Source organism: Acromyrmex echinatior, chromosome 12 (assembly GCF_024713525.1).
Source record: "Acromyrmex echinatior isolate Ae372 chromosome 12, ASM2471352v2, whole genome shotgun sequence".
NCBI classification, from domain to species: domain Eukaryota; kingdom Metazoa; phylum Arthropoda; class Insecta; order Hymenoptera; family Formicidae; genus Acromyrmex; species Acromyrmex echinatior.
Genome location: NC_141863.1, coordinates 2,298,453 through 2,315,545, shown reverse-complemented (window position 1 = coordinate 2,315,545; position 17,093 = coordinate 2,298,453). Strand labels below are relative to the sequence as shown.

General features: G+C 32.1%; 1 protein-coding gene and 1 long non-coding RNA gene across 4 annotated transcripts in view; one reads left to right on the top strand and one right to left on the bottom strand.

Annotated features, from left to right (window-relative positions):
• LOC147907731 (uncharacterized) overlaps window positions 1–17,093 on the bottom strand; it is a 92,448-nt gene that overhangs the window by 63,221 nt on the left and 12,134 nt on the right. The gene's annotated exons all lie outside the window — the stretch shown is intronic.
• Window positions 1–17,093, top strand: part of sls (sallimus) — a 133,217-nt gene that overhangs the window by 106,296 nt on the left and 9,828 nt on the right. For both annotated transcript variants that reach the window (XM_087412214.1, XM_011068860.2), the window contains 9 exons: window positions 91–4,929; window positions 5,222–5,247; window positions 5,340–11,952; window positions 12,446–12,493; window positions 12,582–12,698; window positions 14,214–14,366; window positions 14,524–14,887; window positions 16,209–16,524; window positions 16,600–16,888. In XM_087412214.1, coding sequence (XP_087268340.1) covers window positions 91–4,929; window positions 5,222–5,247; window positions 5,340–11,952; window positions 12,446–12,493; window positions 12,582–12,698; window positions 14,214–14,366; window positions 14,524–14,887; window positions 16,209–16,524; window positions 16,600–16,888 — 12,765 coding nt within the window. The remainder of the gene's footprint in view (window positions 1–90; window positions 4,930–5,221; window positions 5,248–5,339; window positions 11,953–12,445; window positions 12,494–12,581; window positions 12,699–14,213; window positions 14,367–14,523; window positions 14,888–16,208; window positions 16,525–16,599; window positions 16,889–17,093) is intronic.

The following is a 17,093-nucleotide window of genomic DNA, read 5'->3' as shown; positions in this document are numbered from 1 at the left end:
AACAACAAAATTCAAATAATGGCAGACCAACAAAACATTTTACATACAACAATTTAATCATATACCACACTTTTTCTGTGTACATTTCAGAAACTACAGAAGCATCAGAGCAACAACATCATATCACAGTCACACAACACACCACAATACACGAAACAAAACAACCAACAAATGAATCTGATACTGAAGTAATTGAAGAATATACCACAAAATTTAAAACCGGCACTAAAGAAAATGAAATGGCAGCGATTAAAACAAAGAAAACTATAATTCGTACAAAGAAACCAAAAACTAAATCAGAAGAAGAAAAAATTGTAGTAATTGAAGAAGAAATAGAAGACATAGAACCACAAGTACCACCTATACCAAAAAAACAATTTATGCACATCGAAGAAGTAACAGGAGAAATAGAAGTAGAAGAAATAGTACCAACAAAAATTGAAGAATTAGAAGAAGGCACTCAAAATCAAGAAGAAATAAAACCAGTAGTACAAAATCGAGAAATAGCAGTTATAGAAGAAAAACAATTATTAATAAGTGCACCTATAGATAAACCAAAAGAAAAAATCGTTTCTCCTGTACTATATTCTAAATTCAAACCCTTTGAACAGGAAGAAATAAAGAAACAAATAACAGTGACTGAAGAGGTAATCGAAGGAAAGGAACCAAAAAAGATAATTAAAAAGAAAATCATTAAACGTAAAGGAAAGAAACAGCAGGTAACAGAAGAAACAACAATAGAGGAAAAAGGACAAATACCTGTAACAACAATTACAGAAGGTCCAGTAGAAGAAGTCATTCAAGAATCTGATCTATCACTAGTACCTTCTGAATTCACAGAACCCCTTGAAAAGGAAGAGGTAAAAGAGGAAGTAACAGTAACTGAAATAGTGGAGGAGAAGAAACCCCAGAAAATAATTAAGAAAAAAATTATCAAACGTAAAGGACAGAAACAGCAAGTGATCGAAGAAATAACTATAGAAGAAGAAGGACGATTACCTATAACTACAGTTACAGAGAGACCAGTGGAGGAAATCATTGAAGAAATTATTCTTCCTACATCACATGTAGAATTCATCAAGCCCATTGAAGATGAAGAAACAAGGGAGCAAGTAACAGTGACTGAAGAAGTAATCGAAGGAAAAAAACCGAAAAAGACCACTAAAAACAAAATAATTAAACGCAAAAGGCAGAAAGAACAAGTGTCAGAAGAAACAACTATAAAGGAAAAGAGACAATTACCTGTAACAACAGTTATAGAAAGTCCAGTAGAAGAAATTGCCGAAGAAACTGTATTCCTTTTGCCACAGGCTGAATTTGCAAAGCTCCTTGAAGAGGAGGAAATAAGAGAGACGGAGCTAGTTATAGTGATTGAAAAATTAATTGAAGGAAAAGAACCGAAAAAAATCACTAAAAAGAAAGTTATTAAACGTAAAGGACAGGAACAAGTGACAGAAGAGATAACAATAGAGGAAAAGGGACAACTACCTATAACAACAATTACGGAAGGTATGGTAAAAGAAATTGTCGCAGAAATCATTCCTTCACTACAACCTGAATTCGCTAAGCCTCTTGAAGAGGAGGAAGACAAGGAGCAAGTAACAGTAACTAAAGAAGTAATCGAAGAAAAGAAGCCGAAAAGAATCACTAAAAACAAAATAATTAAACATAAAGGACAGAAGGAGCAGGTAACGGAAGAAACAACTACAGAGGAACAGAAACAACTACCTGTGACAATAGTTACGGAAGATACAGTAGAAGAAATTGTATTTACTCCCACTCAACCTGAATTCGCCAAACATGATGAAGAAGAAGAAATACGAGAGCAAGTAACTGAAGAAGCAATCGAAGGAAAGAAGCCGAAAAAAATCACTAAAAAGAAAATTATTAAACGCAAAGGACAAAAACAACAGGTAACGGAAGAAACAACTATACAGGAACAGGAACAACTACCTGTAACAACAGTCATGGAAAGTCCAGTAGAAGAAGTTGTTGAAGAAATTGTACTTCCTCTATTACAATCCCAATTCGCTAAGCCCTTTGAAGAAGAAGACATAAAGGAGCAAGTAACAGTAACTGAAGAAATAATTGAGGGTGAAAAACCGAAAAAGATTACTACGAAGAAAATTATTAAACGTAAAGGACAGAAACAGCAAGTGACAGAAGAGACAACTATAGAGGAAAAGGGTCAACTACCTGTAACAACAGTCATGGAAAGTCCAGTAGAAGAAGTTGTTGAAGAAACTGTACTTCCTCTATTACAATCCGAATTCGCTAAGCCCTTTGAAGAAGAAGACATAAAGGAGCAAGTAATAGTAACTGAAGAAATAATTGAGAGTGAAAAACCGAAAAAGATTACTACGAAGAAAATTATTAAACGTAAAGGACAGAAACAGCAAGTGACAGAAGAGACAACCATAGAGAAAAAGGATCAACTACCTGTAACAACAGTCATGGAAAGTCCAGTAGAAGAAGTTGTTGAAGAAACTGTACTTCCTCTATTACAATCCGAATTCGCTAAGCCCTTTGAAGAAGAAGACATAAAGGAGCAAGTAACAGTAACTGAAGAAATAATTGAGGGTGAAAAACCGAAAAAGATTACTACGAAGAAAATTATTAAACGTAAAGGACAGAAACAGCAAGTGACAGAAGAGACAACCATAGAGGAAAAGGGTCATCTACCTGTAACAACAGTCATGGAAAGTCCAGTAGAAGAAGTTGTTGAAGAAACTGTACTTCCTCTATTACAATCCGAATTCGCTAAGCCCTTTGAAGAAGAAGACATAAAGGAGCAAGTAACAGTAACTGAAGAAATAATTGAGGGTGAAAAACCGAAAAAGATTACTACGAAGAAAATTATTAAACGTAAAGGACAGAAACAGCAAGTAACAGAAGAGACAACTATAGAGGAAAAGGGTCAACTACCTGTAACAACAGTCATGGAAAGTCCAGTAGAAGAAGTTGTTGAAGAAACTGTACTTCCTCTATTACAATCCGAATTCGCTAAGCCCTTTGAAGAAGAAGACATAAAGGAGCAAGTAATAGTAACTGAAGAAATAATTGAGAGTGAAAAACCGAAAAAGATTACTACGAAGAAAATTATTAAACGTAAAGGACAGAAACAGCAAGTAACAGAAGAGACAACTATAGAGGAAAAGGGTCAACTACCTGTAACAACAGTCATGGAAAGTCCAGTAGAAGAAGTTGTTGAAGAAACTGTACTTCCTCTATTACAATCCGAATTCGCTAAGCCCTTTGAAGAAGAAGACATAAAGGAGCAAGTAATAGTAACTGAAGAAATAATTGAGAGTGAAAAACCGAAAAAGATTACTACGAAGAAAATTATTAAACGTAAAGGACAGAAACAGCAAGTGACAGAAGAGACAACCATAGAGGAAAAGGATCAACTACCTGTAACAACAGTCATGGAAAGTCCAGTAGAAGAAGTTGTTGAAGAAACTGTACTTCCTCTATTACAATCCGAATTCGCTAAGCCCTTTGAAGAAGAAGACATAAAGGAGCAAGTAACAGTAACTGAAGAAATAATTGAGGGTGAAAAACCGAAAAAGGTTACTACGAAGAAAATCATTAAACGTAAAGGACAGAAACAGCAAGTGACAGAAGAGACAACCATAGAGGAAAAGGGTCAACTACCTGTAACAACAGTCATGGAAAGTCCAGTAGAAGAAGTTGTTGAAGAAACTGTACTTCCTCTATTACAATCCGAATTCGCTAAGCCCTTTGAAGAAGAAGACATAAAGGAGCAAGTAACAGTAACTGAAGAAATAATTGAGGGTGAAAAACCGAAAAAGATTACTACGAAGAAAATTATTAAACGTAAAGGACAGAAACAGCAAGTGACAGAAGAGACAACCATAAAGGAAAAGGGTCAATTACCTGTAACAACAGTCATGGAAAGTCCAGTAGAAGAAGTTGTTGAAGAAACTGTACTTCCTCTATTACAATCCGAATTCGCTAAGCCCTTTGAAGAAGAAGACATAAAGGAGCAAGTAACAGTAACTGAAGAAATAATTGAGGGTGAACAACCGAAAAAGATTATTACGAAGAAAATTATTAAACGTAAAAGACAGAAACAGCAGGAAACAACTGTAGAGGAACAAGGACAATTATCTGTAACAACAATTACAGAAGGTCCATTAGAAGAAATCGTTGAGGAAACTGAATATTCTATGCCACAATCCGAATTCGCCAAGCCCTTTGAAGAAGAAGACATAAGAGAGCAAGTAACAATAACTGAAGAAATAATTGAGGGTGAAAAACCGAAAAAGATTACTACAAAGAAAATTATTAAACAGAAAGGACAGAAACAGCAGGTAACACAAGAAACAACTATAGAGGAACAAGGACAACTACCTGTAACAACAATTACAGAAGGTCCATTAGAAGAAATCGTAGAGAAAACTGTTCTTTCACTATCTCATCCCAAATTTGTAAAACCTTGTGAAAAGGAAGAAGTAAGGGAGGAAACAAAAGTAACTGAAATAGACGTTGGAAAGAAAAAACCGAAAAAAATCATTAAAAAGCAAATTATTAAACGTAAAGGACAAGTGATTGAAGAAATAACTGTAGAAGAAAATGATAAGTCACCCGTAACATCAATTACGGTTGGCCCAATCGAAGAAATTGTTGAAGAAACTTTATTACCTTTACAACCTGATTTCGTCAAAATTGAAGAAGAAAATATAAAAAGAGATACATTAATTGAAAAGCCAATAAAAGGAGAAAAACCAAAGAAGATTAAAAAGAAAATTATTAAACAAGGAAGTACCAAAGGAATAATTATAAGTAATGAGGACAAAGAGGAACAGGGGGCAAAAGTTACAAATCTTCACGCAGACACTACACCTGAAATACACATTAAATACGATGAAATGATAAAATCTAAAATCAGTAAAAAGACTTCGGAAGGTAAGTTTCGTTTTTACTTTTAGCGTTTACTAATTCTTGCGTCCTACTAAAACATACATCTCTCCTCTGCAATTCATTTTATATACACAATGAATAGACATCTTATTAAAATTGAAAGAAAGGAAAGATAAAACAACTATCAATTATTGTCTGATAATATACTTGTCTGAAGATACTAATATTATACATAAAAATATTAATATTATTAAATCACGTATTAAAACACAATTATCAGTTAAGAAAATTTTTAGTAATCTTTTTTTTAATCTGATTTCTTACCTTTGTTTTTTAGGTACCAGAGAAGAAGGGCTGTATCAGGTAAGCTAGAGAGAATATAAAAAACTTGCTCTATATAAAAATTTGCTTTAGTATATTATAATATATTTCGTATTCTCATCATATTTTTACAGGAAAAAGAATCAATTTACGATATACCTGAAGAAATTATAGAAGAAGTTGTAACAAAAGAAATAGAGTTTCAAAAAGCTCAACTCCTTATACATAAAGAAGAATCGGTAGAAATTACAAAAATAGATCTCAAGGAACCACCAATAGAAAAAAAGAAAATATCTATCATAGAAGAGAACGAGAATATTGAAAAACCGATACAGAAAGACATTAAGACAAAAAAAGTACCAAAGAAAAAGGATGAACGTGTCAAGGTAATCGAGGAAATAAAATCAGAGGAAATTGTTGAAATGCCATCCAAAAAAATAATTAAGAAAAAGGAACATATAATAGACACTGCTGACGTTCTTGAGGGAGCCGTAGAAGAAATCCAAACGGACATGCCAAAGAAAGAAAAGGCTAAAACTATCGTGGAAGACAGAAAAGAAATTGTTACAGTTACAAAAATAGATACACAGCAATCAATTGTTAAAGTACCTGAGGAGAAAATTGATCAAAAACCAATTGAAGATACTCAAATAATTGCTAAAGAAAAAATAGTCGAACTTATCGAAACACCAATAGAAAAGAAAATAAAGAGAAAAAAGGAAAAATCTCATGAAGATAATGTGCTACAAGAAATTGTTGAAGAAATTGTTTTAGATAAACCAGAAATAGAACAAGCTCAAACTATATTCACTCCTAGAGAAAGTATCGAAGTTGTGCAAATCTTAACTGAATCCTCCATTACTAAATTCACAGAAGTTGAAGCTATACCAAGAGAAGCTGCGATACATGAAATTAAAAAAGAAGAAAGCCCAATAAAGACAATTTTACGGGAAGAAACAAACACGATTCCTGTGCAGGAACAAATTACTATCGAAATTACTAAAGAAATACAGGACAAAAAACCAAAAGAAGAAGAAATAAAATTGACTATTATAACAAAAGAAGGAATTGAAGTTACTGAGGCAATTCCGGACACTTCTACTGAGGATCTTCTTGAAATAATAAAACCAGTGAAAGAAACGATACTGCCAGTGAAAGAAGAGGAACCACAAGTTGATATAAAAGAAGTTACTGTGAAGAAAGCACCGAAAAGGATTAAATCAGTACATACAAGTAAACAACAAGTTAAAGAAGAAATTGTTGAAGATATTACATTAGAAAAACCAACACAAGAAAAAGCGGGAGAAATAATAATTGCAAATGAGGAAATAGAAACTACGGAAATTATTTCCGAAATCATAGCCAATGAAATTGATAAAAATAAAACACAAGAAGAGCAAATTATGCCAGAAAAGATAGATGATAGTGTAAAAGCTATAGAAATAAAGGAAGACCGACCAGAGGAAGCAGTAGAGGATATAAAAATGAAAAAGCCCAAAAAGGAAAAGGCTAAAAAGGATGTGCTTTTACAAGAAAGTATTGAAATTTCAGAAGTAACAACAGAAATAGTACCTAAAGAATTCATCACAGAAAAAACATTTGCTGAAGAGGAAGCAGAATCAAGTGTTACACCAATAGAAATTATTGAAATTACTAAAGTTGATCTAGCTGTAGCAGATGGTGAAATAACAAAAAAGAAAAAAACAAAACTTAGAAAGACTGACATTAAAGAAGAAAAAGAAAGAGAAATAGTTCCTATCGAAATAAAAGAGATCACTCCAGAAAAAAAACAGGAAGAAGAAATAGTAGAAAAAGTAACATCCAGCCAACCTAAATTAGAACAAATAAAAATAGAGAAAGTTGCATTAGAAACTACAGAAGTGACAGAAATAATTCCAGAAGTTAAAATGGAAGATACTTTAAAGGAGAAAAAACCCGAAGATGAATTGAAGGAAATAAAAACAATACACCCCGAAAAAATAAAGGAATTTGAAAAACTAAAAGAAGAAATTACGTCTACTGCAGAAGAAAAACCAATGGAGCTTAAACCTATCGAGAAAATAAAAGAAAAGAAAGTTATAAAGAAAAAGAAGAAAAAAATCGTCAAGAAAGATGATATAGAGGAATGGATAGAACCTGAGTATGAAAGACCTGTATTAGAACCAATGCCTGAAAAAATTCAATGGGAGCCATTAAAAAAGAAGAAAGAAAAGAAAATATTGCCTGAATCTGTGCAAAAATTAGTTCCACAGAAAATTGAAAGAAAAGAAATCAAACCTACAAAATTAAAATATATTGAACCAATGCAAGAAACAGTCCAATTTGGCACGATTAAATTGAAAAAAGTACCAATTGTTAAGAAAAAAGAAATAATTGAACCAATATTTCCTAAAATCATGTTACGAAGTAGAGTTACATTTATCGATGACTATCCGGCACAATTACAAATACCAAAAGTTACGTATATAGAAAAAAATCCAATACAAGTTGGCATTTTATCTAGAAATACAGAAGAAGCATTACAAGTTATAAAGAAGAAATACAAAAAACCTAAAGTCTTAGAGAAAGATTTGATTGAATTAGAGAAATTAGATAAAGAGTTTGAAGAACTAAAAAAGGTTCCTTTAGAACAAGTAGAAGATAAATCTATTTATGAACGGACACCCAAAAAGTTACAGGAAACGTTCGAAGAACCACAAAAGCTCATTATTGGAAAAGGTGAAATAAAACAAGAAGATAAAATTATACCGGAAGAGATCAAACTAAAGAAAATACCGATAAAGAAATTAGAACAAGTAACAGAAAATAAAGAAGCACCTAAAATAAAAGAATCCATAGACGATACGCCTCTAGAAAAAGAACAACAACCTCAAAAAGTATTCACATTTGATGAATTCAAACCAATAAAATTTGATAAGCCAGAAATTGAAAAATATATACCTGAAGAATTCGAAATAACCAAAAAACCAGAAACTGAACCTGACTCGAAGTCATATAAACCATTTAAGAGAAAAAAACCTGAACAAGATATGGAGCAAATTCCTTTAATAAAGGGTATACCAAAACCACAGGAACCTGAAGAAGAACCCGAGATCAATTTCCGAATACCAACTTCAGAAAAACCCGAAGATGAACCTGAAACAATAATTTTAAAAGGCTGGACAAAAACTAAACCCGAAGAAGAAAGCACAGAAGAACAGCCAACTAAGGAAAAAGACATTATACCAACAACGCCCAAAAACATTACTGATGACTTTACAGTAAAACAGAAGAAAAAACAGAAAAAGATCAAAGAGAAAGAAATAAAACCACAGGACAGTAGTGAAGATACTATGTTAAAAAATATTCCTGAAGAAAAGCAAGAGATACCAACAGAAGAATTAATTGTAAAAAGAAAGAAGTCAGAACCAAAAGAACAGCAAGGTGAATTAGATATTTCTCAAGAAGTGTTATTAAAAAAACCAAAGCAGTTTGCTGAAGACAAAATAGAAGCTGAAATATCAATTACAAAACCGATTATTAAGGAGAAGAAAGAAGATGCCAAAGAAATCATTGAAGAAATTACAGTAAAGAAAAAACCAAAGAAAAAGTCCATAACCGATGACCTTGCTGCTGAAATAGTTGTAAAAGAACCCGGTCCAAAAGAGAAAGAACAAATGCCGGAAGAAATCTCTGAAAAAATAGTACTAAAGAAACCAAAAGAAGAATCTGTCAAGGAGGAAGTCACTGACGAAGTAACGATTGAAAAATTAATTATTGAAAAAAGAAAAGAAGAAACTGAGGAAGTTACATTTAAAAAGAAACCAAAGAAAAAACCCGTTACAGACGAATCTGCTGCAGAAATAACTGTAAAGAAACCCATTCCAAAAGAGGAAGAGCAATTGCCGGAAGAAATCTCTGAAAAAGTGTTACTAAAGAAACCAAAACAAGAAATTCTCAAGGAAGAAATCGCAAATGAAGTGACACTTAAGAAACCTATTGTCGAAGAAAGAAAAGAAGATGTAAAAGAAGTCACTGAAGAAATCACTGAAGAAGTTACGTTGAAAAAGAAACCAAAGAAAAAGCCTGTTACAGAGGAATCTGCTGCTGAAATAACTGTAAAGAAACTCGTTCCAAAAGAGGAAGAGCAAATGCCGGAAGAAATCTCTGAAAAAGTGGTACTAAAGAAACCAAAACAAGAAATTCTCAAGGAAGAAATCGCAGATGAAGTGATTATTAAGAAACCGGTTATTGAAGAAGAAAAAGAAGATGTAAAAGAAGTCACAGAAGAAGTTACGTTGAAAACGAAACCAAAGAAGAAGCCCGTTACAGAAGAACCTGCTGCTGAAATAACTGTAAAGAAACTCGTTCCAAAAGAGGAAGAGCAAATGCCGGAAGAAATCTCTGAAAAAGTGGTACTAAAGAAACCAAAACAAGAAATTCTCAAGGAAGAAATCGCAGATGAAGTGATTATTAAGAAACCGGTTATTGAAGAAGAAAAAGAAGATGTAAAAGAAGTCACAGAAGAAGTTACGTTGAAAAAGAAACCAAAGAAGAAGCCCGTTACAGAAGAACCTGCTGCTGAAATAACTGTAAAGAAACCCGTTCCAAAAGAGGAAGAGCAAATGCCGGAAGAAATCTCTGAAAAAGTGATACTAAAGAAACCAAAACAAGAAATTCTCAAGGAAGAAATCGCAGATGAAGTGATTATTAAGAAACCGGTTATTGAAGAAGAAAAAGAAGATATAAATGAAATCACTGAAGAAGTTACGTTGAAAAAGAAACCAAAGAAGAAGCCTGTTAAAGAGGAACCTGCTGCTGAAATAACTGTAAAGAAACCCGTTCCAAAAGAGGAAGAGCAAATGCCGGAAGAAATCTCTAAAAAAGTGGTACTAAAGAAACCAAAACGAGAAATTCTCAAAGAAGAACTCGCAGATGAAGTGACGATTAAGAAACCAGTTATTGAAGAAAGAGAAGAAGATGTAAAAGAAGTCACAAAAGAAGTTACGTTGAAAAAGAAACCAAAGAAGAAGCCCGTTACAGAGGAACCTGCTGCTGAAATAACTGTAAAGAAACCCGTTCTAAAAGAGGAAGAGCAAATGCCGGAAGAAATCTCTGAAAAAGTGGTACTAAAGAAACCAAAACAAGAAATTCTCAAAGAAGAACTCGCAGATGAAGTGACGATTAAGAAACCAGTTATTGAAGAAAGAGAAGAAGATGTAAAAGAAGTCACAGAAGAAGTTACGTTAAAAAAGAAACCAAAGAAAATGCCCGTTACAGAGGAATCTGCTGCTGAAATAACTATAAAGAAACCTGTTCCAAAAGAGAAAGAGCAAATGCCGGAAGAAATCTCTGAAAAAGTGGTACTAAAGAAACCAAAACAAGAAATTCTCAAGGAAGATCTCGCAGATGAAGTGACGATTAAGAAACCAGTTATCGAAGACAGAAAAGAAGATGTAAAAGAAATCACCGAAGAAGTTACGTTGAAAAAGAAACCAAAGAAGAAGCCCGTTACAGAGGAACCTGCTGCTGAAATAACTGTAAAGAAACCCATTCCAAAAGAGGAAGAGCAAATGCCGGAAGAAATCTCTGAAAAAGTGATACTAAAGAAACCAAAACAAGAAAGTCTCAAGGAAGAACTCGCAGATGAAGTGACGATTAAGAAACCAGTTACTGAAGAAAGAAAAGAAGATATAAAAGAAATCACTGAAGAAGTTACATTGAAAAAGAAACCAAAGAAGAAGCCTATTACAGAGGAACTTGCGGCTGAAATAACTGTAAAGAAACCCGTTTTAAAAAAGGAAGAGCAAATGCCAGAAGAAATCTCTGAAAAAATAATATTAAGAAAACCAAAAGAAAAATCTCTCAAAGAAGAAGTTGCCGACGAAGTGACAATTAAGAAACTAATTGTCGAAGAAAGAAAAGAAGATGTAGTTGAAGAAATTACTTTAAAACCTAAGTCAAGAAAAAAGATGTTCGAAACAGAAGAAATGTCGGAAGTAACTATTGTGAAACCTGTAAAAGATAAGAAAGTAGATGAAGAAATTGCAGAAACATCTGCAGATATATTATTAAGAGAAAAAGAATCAGTACCAGAAATTGAAGATGTAATTACAAAGGAATTAACTATTCGGAAAATCGAGATTATAGAACAACCTGAAGAAGTAATTGAAGAATTTACTTTGAAACGCAAACCACCGAAAAAGGCTCCGAAACCAATTGAAGAAATTTATGAAGATGTTACTTTACGTAAATTACGACCAAAGAAAAAGTCTAGATCGGATATCAGAGAAGTTACTGAAGTAGAGAATGTAACATTTAGACCACGTTCTACAAAAAGAAAAGAGGATGTAGAACAAGAATTTAAAATCTCGTTAAATACATATGAAGAAGAAGATATTTCTATGTCCGGTAAAGTACGTCTAAAATCAAAAAGACGGCCGCTTACATATTCTGAAGAGACTGGAGAGGAAACAATCAAAATCATTCAAGAAATAGAAGATTATCCGATTATCGAAGAAGTCATCAATGAATCGGAAGAAGAAGGGAAAGAAGAATACAGTATCGAAGAGCTTGATATTGACGAAATGAATATACCGCTAAGACGAAAGAAAAAGAAACAAAAAACTCCATATACTGTAGAAGAAATTGAAGATGATGTTAAATTGCAATTGAATCGTGATAGAAAATACTCATACGAGGAAGCCGATACTGAATCTTTGGCACTGAAGTTGAAAAGCAAGAGACGTATTTCCACTTTCGAAGAAGGTTTGCAGATGGCACACATTCATGCTTTATTAGCACTTACAATTAAATTAATAGAATATGCTTTCACTTATAATAGTAATTAATGTACTTTAATAATTATTTTGACCCTTGTGAGAATGAGTATCTATGCTTTATTCTTGTGCTTTACTTTTCCTTTCCTTCGCCTAATTGCTATATTATCTTAAAAAAATTTTTTTTGCCTATTATCCTCAAGTTTTTTGCTACGTATGAAAAGCTGCGTATGAAAAGCATATCGGTATTTACATATTGTAATTATATCTTTTAATGTAATAAAAATAACTAAAGATTTATTTACATAATTAATATAAAAAAATCCTATGTTCAGATTAAAATAGTACAGATTCATAAGCAAACAGAGTCTCTGCTTATATAAAAGCTATATCCGCCTAAAAAACTCTTCGCTATGTTATGATTGTAATTATAAGTTTCATTCATTTTATTTTAATATTTATTATTAATATATATATTGCAGAAGAAGCTTCTCTCAGTATTACTAAAGAAGAGGAAATATCCGAAGAAGGTTCGCTTAATGATATTTATTTACATTAATGTAAAATATAATATTTTTTGTTACATTCTATTTTCAATAACCTGTTAATGCCTTTCAGTGGAGGAACTTGAATATGTTGTTCGGGAAGGTGATACAATGTTTTCAATTTGTTCTTATATTGCTGAAACAGAAGAAGCTATTAATTTAGTAGAAGGAGAAAAAATTTATATTATCGGTAAGATCTCTACTCTTCATAAAATGTTACCACCAACACACACACACACACACGCGCGCGCGCGCGCGCGCACACATTTACTTTACTAATACATATATATATATATATATACGAGGTATTTCATTTTAATTAACATATTAATATATCGAGAATGAGACGTGGGATCGAAAAGAATTTCAAACTAAAGTTATGTGACTCCTGATGAAAAAATTTCCCTAAAATTTCACGTTTTGGAGCACTTTTCGGCAAAATTTCAACTTTTCAGAAAAATTTCAGTTTAATTTCGACGATTTTTAGCTGAAAAATTCATTTTCAGCAAAATTTCAGTAAAATTTCAGAGAAATTTCAGCAAAATTTCAAAAAAAATTCAGAGAAACTTCAGTTCAATTTCAACGTCTTTTCAGTATGTTAGCTCAAAAATTCATTTTTAGTGAAATTTTAGTGAATTTTCGGCAATTTCGCTCAAATGTTCCAAAACATGGAATAATTTTACCGAAATTTTTTCACCAGAAACATCGAAGGGGACATAAGACGATATCATTGGTTTAACCATGGGCGGCATTGGTCAGGATCAGTAAAAAAAAAAAAAAAAATTCTCTAATGCTCATTTCCACCAATGTAGAGTAACTTTAATCTCGGTTCAGCTTACTCTTCGTCTTTTTCTAATCTTTAGATTTATAAAAAGATGAAGAGTAAGTTGAGCCGAGATTAAAGTTAATCTACATAGGTAGAAACGAGTCTAAACGTCTAAACGTCTTATCGATAATTGTCGCTATCGTTACTTAGCGATAGTCAATGGCAAGACAATCCTGGAAGAAAGTACGGCTCTCATTGGCTATCGTTAATTAACGAGAGCAACAATTGTCGATAAAACGTTTAGAAAATTCCGCAGGATAAGGTCACTTTAAATTTTTTAAATAGAACCTCCCTTTTTCATTATATATTTTTGTATCTTATTTCGAGAGCTTTTTAAAGCATTCTAATAAAATATTTATTCATAAAGTACTTTACGAGTTATAAGGTTAAAGTTATAAAGAGAGTTATAAATACCGTCGACATTAGTATTATTCAAGGTATCTGTTTGAAAGATTTTAGCTTTCGGTTAAATATCTTGAGTAATGCTAATGCCGACATTGTAATATTTCTAACTTTATAACTTGGAAAGTGCTTTACAAAAAATATTTTATTATAACTTTTTGAAAAGCTCTCAAGGTAAGCCACAAGAATATGTAATGAAAAATTGGAAGTTCCACTTAAAAAATTCAAAGTGATCTTGCTTTGACCTTGGCAACGCCACTCAAGGTCAAACCAATTATGTATTATCTCATGTCCCTCTCGATGTCACATAACTTTTGTCTGAAACTTTTCTCAATCTCATATCTCATTCTCGAGATATATTAGTGTATCAGTTAAAATAAAACACCCTGTACTAATATATATATATATAAATATTATATATAAATATACACGTACACAATTGATAAAACAACTCTAATTAATATTTACTTTCCACAGATCATATTAATCAGGATTGGTGGTTTGTAAAGAAACACTTGACCGAAGAAAAAGGTTGGGTACCGGCGCAATATTTATTGGATGAAGCACGTTACACTGTTTACTTGCAACGAAAATTGCATGAAAAGATTGACAAATTGCCAATCTTTGAGAGTAAGTAATTTATTTACAAAATTGATAAATTTGGTAAAACAATGCGATACAGTTTATTAATCATATCGCATTACTTTCATAATACGCACTTGCAATTTGACTTGAAATTTGACATAAACTTTTAAAATATTCATATCATATATTTAATCTTTTTTAGAGCCTGCCCCCGGAGAAAAAGCCTCAGCACCAAGATTTATTGAAAAATTACAACCAATTCATACATTAGATGGTTACACCGTGCAATTCGAATGTCAAGTAGAAGGCATACCAAGACCACAAATAACCTGGTTCCGCCAGACTGCTATTATCAAACCATCTACTGATTTTCAAATATATTATGACGAGGATAACGTTGCTACCTTGATAATCAAGGAAGTCTTTCCCGAAGATGCCGGCACTTTTACCTGCGTTGCGAAAAATGCTGCAGGATTTGCGTCCAGTACTACTGAGCTTATTGTCGAAGCTCCTTTGTCAGATCACGGATCAGATGTTACTGGTCTCTCGAGAAAAAGTCTTTCGAGGTACGTATTTCTTATTCTCTTGGACAAATTACTTTGATTAAAATCATCGATTATTTTTTTTAGTATATATTATAATTGAATATTAGCTATGTACACTTTAATAGAGAAAGGTCACTGTTGATACTGACTTTGTTTTTGGACAATATTTCTTAAACAAAAACTAAAATAAAAGCTTTAGAAACATAAATACGAACTAGAATATCTTCTATTAAATAATACCTATAGCAGTTTTTACAATATTGCTTACAATTTTACAAAAATTATTTTTGATAAGATAAGCAAAAATTCTGACAAAAAAATGACACAGAAGGCAGTAATATAGTAATAGTAATAAATAGGTCACATATTTTTATTCTTTTTCTTTCACAGAAGTTATCTGTACGAAGCACTTACAACTGAATGTATATAAGATTTTTTAGAATCTTTTTACTACGATGTAAAATATTTTTTGTTAATTTACATGCATATTTTGCTATTCTGCAAAATGCAAACATATAACGCACAATTTATTTTTTAAAGGTTTTCCCATAAATACGATTGTCTTCAGCTTCAATAGGATTATCTGGCACTATGGCTATATTGCAAATTTATACTGCCAACGAAAAAAATTTACACATAGTTTACGTTACATGCACTATAGATTTTTAGTCATTGCAGTCAATTCTGGAATACCTTCTATAACGTAACACTATGAAGATTAAGTTAGTTTATGGTCGGCGGCCTTATAGGTGTGCTGATTTACGCTGCACCCTGATTTTATATTTAAAATCATATTATAGGAAAAATAAAAAAGAAAGAACATAAATCAAATTTAAGAAATAATTTAGGAAATTACAAATATATATATATATATATATATAAAACGATGTAATAAATAATATAATCACTATTATTTAAACGATGCAATTTGCAAAAAAAATCATAAGAATTTTATTTTTGCATTTGTAGAATTTGATTTTAGTTGATTTTATATAGAAACAAAGGAACACAAGCCACAAACATATTAATTATGAGTTTTTACTTTAATTATCTAAATTAAATAGATCATGTTTTTATCAATATTAATAACAATGAAATTAATTTATAATAGAGGAGGGGGCATTTTCTTAGGAGGCCTGTCAGTATCGGCGACTTTCCTCTATTATAATTACAATTTACGAAACAAGCACAGTATTAATTATACACATCTAATAAATACTGTGTTTGTGTTTAACAAACCTGATAATTTTTATAATTATAACTTTTATGTTATATTGTATTACATTATATTTGGTTTTTTAATTACATAATCATTAACCATTATTACTATTAAATTGTTTAGAGAATCATCTTTAGCCGATATATTAGAGGGTATACCACCTACATTTTCCCGAAAGCCGAAAGCGAAATATGTGAATGAAGGTGACGATGTGATATTAGAATGTCGATTGGTCGCTGTACCGGAACCAGAAATAACATGGCATCACAAAGACATACCAGTAATTAGTCAACAGAACGTTATTGTTGCAACTGAAAGTGACATGCATATGTACTGCAGTGTCGTAAACTTCACTAAAATTCAAAAGAAGCAGGAGGGAAGATACAAGATTATTGCTAAAAACAGAGAGGGCGAGGCTACTATCGATATTCCTGTAAAGGTTGGTCGACAACATATATTTGTAAATTCATTTTTATATTACATAATATAATTAATACATCTTCTGATGGATCAGGTAAAAACTGGAAAGAGCGAACCACCTGAAATTTTAGAACCGTTACAATCCTATATAGTTAAAGAAGGTGAGACTGTTGTCTTATCGACTCAAATAGTCGGTAATCCATCACCGAAAATAACATGGTACAAAAACGGGAAACCATTAAAGGGCTCGCAATTAAAGCAAGACGGACATGTTAACATATTAAATTTGATCCAACCTCAATTAGCAGATAGTGGGGAATATTCGGTTACAGCTATCAATGATATGGGCAAAGCTGAGACTCGGGCTACATTGACTGTTGAGAGTAAGAGCAATTACCTCTTCGCATTGCGACATTTCAATATTTCGTTTTAAGGCACATAAGAAACGTAAGCAACAAGAAATGAACAATAAACAAATCAATATTTTGTATTTGCTACTGCTGATCTTATCATCTTACATTCCTATTATGATTACTTATATTTTCTTATTGCTTTACGTTTCTAGTGTGCCACAGCTGTCGCGCACAC